Source organism: Rhyacophila brunnea, unplaced genomic scaffold (assembly GCF_057557595.1).
Source record: "Rhyacophila brunnea isolate RB1 unplaced genomic scaffold, BYU_Rbru_1.0 scaffold_16, whole genome shotgun sequence".
NCBI classification, from domain to species: Eukaryota; Metazoa; Arthropoda; class Insecta; order Trichoptera; family Rhyacophilidae; genus Rhyacophila; species Rhyacophila brunnea.
In genome coordinates, this window is record NW_028232816.1 from 29,477,880 (window position 1) to 29,486,354 (window position 8,475).

Here is an 8,475-nt window from a genome sequence, read left to right on the forward strand (position 1 = left end):
GATAGTTTAGCGTTAGCCCGACGCTCTGACTGATCTTGATGCACATTATAACTTTGTTAATAATCACTTACCGATCTTTTGTTATATCTGTGTATAAATAAATAATTGTGTGACTGGTTGGCTACTTTACGATTCGGTTGCATCGTTTGCGTCAAAGAAAATCGTCCCTGGGTATACCTACTGCAATTTTGGGAATATATTTTTATATATTAGAATTGTAGACAAACCAATGACAAATATCCTGTTTCACGTATAAATAAGTATATTATGGTGATGGGAATACTGCTCCAAACTTATTTTTATCTGACTCCTTGGCATATCTTGATGAAAAACTTCACGTAGCATGCTTTGATTTCTACACATAACAGTTAATTCTGTGTTCAGTGATTTTCTGTTAGACACAAATTATAAATCAATGCAAGAGACGCGACTACTTTATATTCAAACCTTGATTTCAAAGTGCACGATACAAGTATATTATGTAACTCAAACATTGAACTATTGGAGTTTAACAGGAATCATTGACATCCTATGTAACAGTGATATTCATTCTTTTTTGGATGGCGGAACCCTTGGAGTATTTTGAAAAATCTTTGAGAGCCCGCATCAGGATGCCAACAAGGATTATAAATTAGTAAATAGTGACAATTTTAAGATTATATAATACAACGCCCATCTATACTCATCATGGCCCCCACAAGGGGGGGCTGACAGGGCTCTAGCCTAGGGGCCCGGGATCAGGAAGGGCCCGGCGTGACGAGTCGACCGATAAGTGAGATAAACACAGACCACAAATTTGCTCTAATAGTAAAAAAAGTCGCCTGCGGCACTATTTTGGTTCAATGATTGTTAATAATTTAAATATTTGATTGTACGATGCAATTTTTAACTGTGTGTCGATACTCGACAACTCTATAATCCAAAGAATGTACTTACATATTAAAAATACAAAAAATCGCTAAAAATACACATTAATTTTACCGCGTACTCCATGGAAAACGCTACTGTAGCGCGTCACACTGCCTTTACCCTTAGCGATAGGTAGGGGGGGCCGCCAAACATCCTAGCCTGGGGGCCCGCGTCAGGATGTGGGGGCCATGATACTCATCCTCACTTAGGTGCAATATATCACACAGATATACGTCCGCAAGGTAGACCGACAGGCCGCTCTATCGATGAAATTATGAAGTTCTGCGGAAGTACATGGCAACGCAACACACATGACCGAGAGTAGTGGAATTAGCTTGGAGAGGCCTTCATCCAGCAGTCTATAGAGTCAGGTTGTCGGAAAAACGTAGCTACAGTATGTAAGCAAACCTAAGAGGAAGCCACGGATAGTATCCATGTAAAGGAGTCTCAAAAATGTATTTTGAACTCGCACCGCCATGATTTATTTATGTTGACAGCTATTTCGAGCTATGAACCCATATTTGGAACGATCGACTATAATATACATATAAATGTCAAATATCGTAAAATAAATTGAAAAAATCTTTGTTTGAAAACCGTTATATTTTAGCTACCAGTATTACAGGTGAATTTTTCACTATAACGAGTAGGTACAAATGTTAAAAAAGGTGCACAAAAATTATACTTAGGTAGATTAATAAAATCAATTACTTAAGATGTTTTTTTTTTGTTAATTTCGATTTCCTCTCGGAACATTTGGTCACCACGTATCTAATAATAGTTGATTGACGAGAATATTATCAAATTAAACGAAAAAATAGTATATGCCAAAATATTGGCCAATGCGGTCAACGAGGGAAGAAGAGTAAGTGCATTACGTACCCGAGACTTGTCTGGTCTGCATGAGCTGGCCAAGTATGAGGGCGGCCAGCAGTTGCAGCGAAGAGTAGATGAGGAGCAGATGGTTGTGCGTGCGGCGGTCACCAACCGGCCGGTCAGCAGCATTCATCGCGTACACCTCTGACGCTGATGCCGGACTTGATACACTTCCAACTATTGGGAGAACCTTAGACGCCTTCCACGCCTCAACACACACACACGATCACCCAACACCGAGAACACAGTGATTTACTAACACTACCAATTACAATTATTATTATTAATAAATGTTTTCACTTAGACTTTTCAGTAAGTATTCAAGTTTTAAGCTATTTATATAACAAACGTTACAATACAATATTATTAATATAGTTACTTCTAAACACTTTATTTTATTATTCTCAGTAAAATAATTCAACATGTGTTTACAAAAAATCACAACTTGACAAGTTTTTTTTTGTTAATAATGCATTCAATTACAATAAAAAAACAATCACACGTATAATTATTTAAAAATTTCGACGTATTTTTAAAGTGATATTACAGGTTATTTTTAATTCGAATTCAGCTATTTTTAAATACACTGTCAGCTTTAATTATCTACTATTGTTTACTGATTGTATTATTTATTTTCATTTATTTGTAAGTTTTAATTACATTTACATAATTAATTTAACATTTAAATGTTAAAATTCATCAGTTCATTGATGTGTGCCGTTACATAAATATAATTATATAATAAATGAATTTTCTATTTTATAAATTCTCGACTTGGTTTATTTTTTTAAATGAAAAAGTTGTTGTTTATCAGTTTCTTTCAGCTTCAAACTTTATAAAAACATTATGCAACGCATTTTTATGTCGTGTTCTTTTTTTCAAATTTCATTAAGTACATCGTAATTCAGGACACATCCATGGTTACTGACAAGCGTATCTTCAGTATTTCGCTATTTTCTAGAATTCTTTTATTGTTTTTTTTTATGTCACACCGTTTATTAGGATCCCCATTATGCATAAACCTGTTTGGTGGTAATTTATGTAACGAAATTTGGCGGGGTTTTTCAGACTCTATGCGTCACTCAGTCGCGATAAAAATATGTCAAAAAAGCACATGTTGTGTTTTCGACAAACAACAGTCTACTAGCGAAACAACACTTCAGCATTCTTATCCAATCGTAGATGCAGACTCGTAGTTATACTATACTCACTTATTATAAGTATACGTGAATTCTTTCCACGATCTGTATATTATATAATATATATGCAAAAAAATGAATATTTTTATTTTTATTAAGTATAAGTAAGTAACTTACACAACACTACAATTTTGTAGTATTTCAAATGTCCTGTTCTCTATATACCTACGTATTATTAATATTAATTAATACACAATAATAAAATTATAGTTTTGTCTTATCAATTACGTATTGTATTTAAGCGCTATATTTTAAATTATGTTTTAATAAATAAGTTTTATTTCCTTGGTGTAAGTATTATCTAACTACATATCCATATTATGACTCTTAAAATAATTATTTTAATACGTTAGATTATTAATTATATTAATACACAAATATTGCAGAATTATTTATTTAAGTATGTTAAAATCCCAATTTTATTCACATTACGTGAGTGTCTATATTTGATTTAGATTAAAATATTGTATACGTAAAACAAGAGAATTATTATTAAGCGGTTCACTTGTAGGAAGGTTATATGATATTTATTCTGTTTTTATTATTAACACTTTAATACACAAAACAGCACTTTTTTGACAGTAGATCTTCTCAGGTGCGCTGTCAGAATATTGTTTGTCCCGTCGTAATGATAAAAGTTTTGCGACTCTCGTCGGACAGGCCGTGCCAGTAAATTCGAGGGCGAAATCGCCGCCTACATTCCTCGACCAAAACAGAATGTAAATAATACACAACCATTCACATTGTTTTCAACATTTATAAATTTGATGTCGGTAAATACGCGGGGAATTGTTTCCGCAAGCCTGCAATACACATACACTCATGTTAATATAACTACATATATATACGTATAATATATTATATTATAATGTAGTACAGACAAAACCTGCCCAAATACAAATTAAAACACACGATAAAATAATTCCTCATTAGTACGTATTTAATACTTTAATCAAACGCATCGCGCGGATTGAGTCGGTGACTGGAGGCTTTTTGCAATACGGAGCTCCAGAACTTTTTCTGACGTCTCATACCTGAGTAAAATTGCCGATTGCAAGAACAGTATAATTGAATCAAAGTACTTTGTGATTTTGACAGATTTAATCGGCAGATTGCTACTAAGCGTCCGTGAGTTTTTTTTAAATGTACGGTCAAAAAAACAATGTCTTATAATTATTATCAATACATACTATACCATTGTTACTATTAATTGAATTGTTTCAACTATGTAATTTTGAAATTCACTTTCAGTCATATTGAAAAAATATTGCTTTACACCCGTTTTCATAAGTTTAACTAAACTTTTCGAATGAAAAATTATTAGTGAGTCAGTACCTAAGCTGTTATTGATTACGAGGCGAATTTTTTTTATTTAACTACCTACAGAAGAAAGGTAGGGGTTTTAGGTTAAAAAATAAACAGCACCCCACCACTATTTTTTTACCACTACCCACTGAGTATAATATATTTTTTTTAAATATTTGAATGTTTTCATTGATTACAAAATATTTTAGTAATGCATTTTTTTACTACTTCCACAGCTTAAACAAGAAAAATAATCATTCTAATTAATTGATATTTATTTATTTAGGTATGTATGTCCGATAATAGTTAGATTTTAAATATATCAAAATGGTAAAACAATTTAAAATTCAGTTATTCCTGTTTAGAGAATTTTGACTTTAATACGTATATTTTTTTAAATTTAAATTATTTATTAATTTATGACTTTTGATATCGACAATAATTATTGTTTCTGACTATATTATGTCATGACAAATTTCATATACTTAATTCATCATAAAAAACTTTTTTTTATAAATTCGAAAACTATTATAGACCAATTAAATTGATACCTAATATAATATTTAAATAAAAATGATAAAAAAAAACTATTGTTAAATTTTAACAATAAGAGAGAATATAAATTTAATAATTGTTAGAAATAAACTGTAATAAATGTATTAATTGAGTGATATTTATTTAAAAATTAATCTATGGTGTCTAGGGGAGAGATAAAAATTGTGTATTATTTTTTCATGGCGATGAAAACGGAAATGCGGAAAACTTTGTAAAAACTTGAAACTTTATTACCGTTGTTATTTTTCGAAATATTTATGTTATCGGAGGTTTTTATTGTTAATTATGTCTGGCTGGATATAATTGCCGGCGATAGCTGCGTGTTTTTCGACGACAAAACAGCGAATGGCGGAATATTACTTTTTTGAAAATGGAACGCGATCGGTAGTATAGTGTTGCGAGCGTGACTTGCGCGACGCGATGCGGCCGACTGTGGCGACTGCCGGCATGGAAATAATACGTAGTGCCGCCGCGCGCGCCCGGCTGGGACTGCTGCGGCACGTGCCGGCCGCCCCACGTGGCTCGCCGCATACCGCCCCCGCCCACGGCTCAACAAGTGCGCCCTCCGGTGACCCTCCCCCCGCCCGCCGCGGCCGGCTGCGGAGGCGCGAACGGCGGCCGTCGAGACTCCCGCCAAACTACCATCGAGTTTATGATTCGCGCAATAGGCACTATTCAGTATTCACCACCCCATTTCGATCGGTTAGATGTAAATTGTACGTAAAACATTTCACCGTAGCACAGTTCGCCGTGACCTTTCTATCGGAAAGAGATGACCGTATACTATACGGTCTCCAATTGTATTAGTTTCAATATGAGCATTAATTCAATTTTCAAAGCTGATGTTGGCAAAATTCATGAATTCAAGAACGAAAAGGTAACCTAACCTAACAAAGTAACAAATTATCCAATATATCGGCTATTTTAAAAATTTGTTTGCTGCTGGCTTCCTCTAAAGTGAAAACCGACAAGAGCCGTATTTTATTTAGACATGAATTTTATGTCAGTACTCTACGACCCAAAGATATTGGACTGTCTTTAATAAACGCCCATATATTTCCGATACAACATTTCAGGGTGAAGTGTAATACGGCGAACTGCATACGTACAAGTTACCGGGCACCATTTCGATCTTTATCGCAAAGGGACATTCACTTGTTTGGCTTAGCATCAGTTATCACCAAAGCTATTCATTTGTAAACCATCTTCTACCAGTGTTTCTCAAAGTGTGGTACGCGTATCCCCTGGGTACGGGAAGAGTTTGGTGGGGGTACGCGCTGCACCGGGCTCTGGCTGCGCCTGGTGCATTAATACGACATCAATTAATACAACATCCATACTAGAAGGTTTATCGCATGCGGAAGAATAGCAATAATTGTTGGAATTAGCTTCAGACGGATTCTTGAAAAATAATAAGGAGTGTACTTTAACACCACTCTGGTTGCAAATGCAACATGTGTATCCAGTTTTAACAGAAAAGGTCCTGAAATACGTCTTGCCTTTTCCAACCTCATAATATCTATATGAAGTTGCTTTTTCAGCATTTGTAGACGAGAAGTCAAAAAAGGAACAGGCTTTTGGATGTGAAACCACATATCAGATTAAAACTAACAACCAAGGAACCAAATTATCATGTCTGTCTCAACAATTTCTGAACATACATGATGTTTGAAAAACACTTTCTGAGAGAATATAATATTATAACCAATAGAAAAAATCTTTTTGAAAGAAGTAAGCCAACCCCGGCAGGGAATCAAACCCTGCATCTCCTGGGTTTACGCCCCGTCCGTGCATTACCTCTATGCAGTGACGTCCCTAGACAAAATGCCGCCCCTGGGCAGCCCCATAATGCCGCGCCATTTTTTATACAATATTTTTTATCACCCGTGGTCGTGTCGTTTCTGGTCACCAAGGACGTCGAAGGGCAACGGAAGTAAACTAGACATCGCAAACCTGACAAAAAATTAAAGTCCTGTTAAACCTTTTGTGCTAACTGATAAAAAATTTTTCGAACCAGTGAGCTGAATTTTTGAAAGGAAAGATATTTTCGTTATTAAGTAATCAGTTTATGTAGTTATTTCTTTATATACCGAATGATTCTCCTCGGTTTGCCGCCCTTCAAGTAACTGCCGCCCCCAAGCGACGCTCAATCTGTCTACCCCCACGGGACGTCACTGCCTCTATGCTACAAGGTGACGTACTAAATGCGACAAATTTTAACTATTGGCCTTTTTAATACCCACTCATCAGCGTTTTTCTAAATCAAGCTACTTTAGAAGAACGCTGATGAGTGGGTATTAAAAAGGCTGTCAATCGCTGCGTTTGCAAAAATTGCGCTCATTTTGAGTCGACGTTGGCTTAATTGTGTTAAATGCCCCGATCACTCTTTGAATGTTTTGTATTTTCTGTCCACTTGTTTCATATAGAAAATCGTTTTTTCGATTAATATTTGATAATAACGAAATCCCGAATCCCGAGAAAGATTCTCGAGATCCGGGATTTCCCGAAATGTTAGAAATTTGAATTCTCGAGATTAGGGATGGAAAATCTCGAAAATTTCTCGAGAATTCCCGTCGGGAAATTCCCGAAACCCAACTATATGCAGAACGAAAACACATCTATTTGACACACATATTTTGGACAACCTCAAAAACAAACATATTAATAAATGTATTAATAAGAAACTTACAACCAATGTGTACCATAATAACAATTTATTGAAAATAATAATGTATATTTAAAATAGATAATTTTGAAATAACTCTGAAAACATTCCTATTAGAACTAAAAGCAGTCACCCAGACAGTAAAAAGTATGCTATCTCCCCCGCTCTGTCTAAATTTTTTTCTCTTATGTTTTCTAATAAATATATTTTCTCGGGTATTAAAAAGTTGTATTGTATTTTAAGAAGATTTTAATTTTATATTGTATTGGATTTTTAAAAAAATGGTAATATTGTGTTTTTTCTTGTGCGTCGATTGATCGACGAGTCACATTTGAGTTCTATAATATATCTATAAAAAATCTGCAATATGTTCCATAATTAAAACCAATATTATTTTTTAAAGTAAAATATAAACTGTTTTTATTTTTACACAGATATAATGATAAAGTAGTTAGTTAGTTAATAGTTTTTTTTATGTTAATAGTGAGGAAAAATAACTCTGAATAACGGAATAATAAATAAAATGCATTATTTTCAGTGTCAACTTGTTGTTTTAGTACATCCAAAATATATACTTAATTTGTTTTCATATGACAAAAAGTTGATTAAAAATAGTTACGTGCCTACATAATGTTGCAATGTTGTCACACAAACTCATAAAAATGTTTAGTAATGTATATTTTCATGGCCACACTGACGTCTATTAAAGTTAATCGTCTTTAGAATTAAATTAAAACTGCAAGAAATTTTCGGAATTGAATGAAAAAAAAACCGGATGCTGCAGTTTTGGCAGAGTTCCTCAAATTAAGAACTTTTCATTAAACAAAAATCGTATTTACCTCATGACATGATTTCTACTATACATATTGGTAATGAAGAATCAAAAATAAATTTAAAACTGCGAAAACTTACTACAAATAAATCTACAAAGTAACATTATTTGCAATTAATGGTATATTATATATA

At 33.8% G+C, this 8,475-nt stretch overlaps 1 protein-coding gene across 1 annotated transcript in view; it reads right to left on the reverse strand.

Annotated features, from left to right (window-relative positions):
- The window catches only part of Fs (Follistatin), a 214,740-nt gene extending 212,500 nt beyond the window's left edge, over positions 1–2,240 (reverse strand). Inside the window, exon 1 of the mRNA XM_085943533.1 lies at positions 1,792–2,240. Coding sequence (XP_085799659.1) covers positions 1,792–1,918 — 127 coding nt within the window. The 5' untranslated portion in view covers positions 1,919–2,240. The remainder of the gene's footprint in view (positions 1–1,791) is intronic.
- Positions 2,241–8,475: the final 6,235 nt, after the last annotated feature.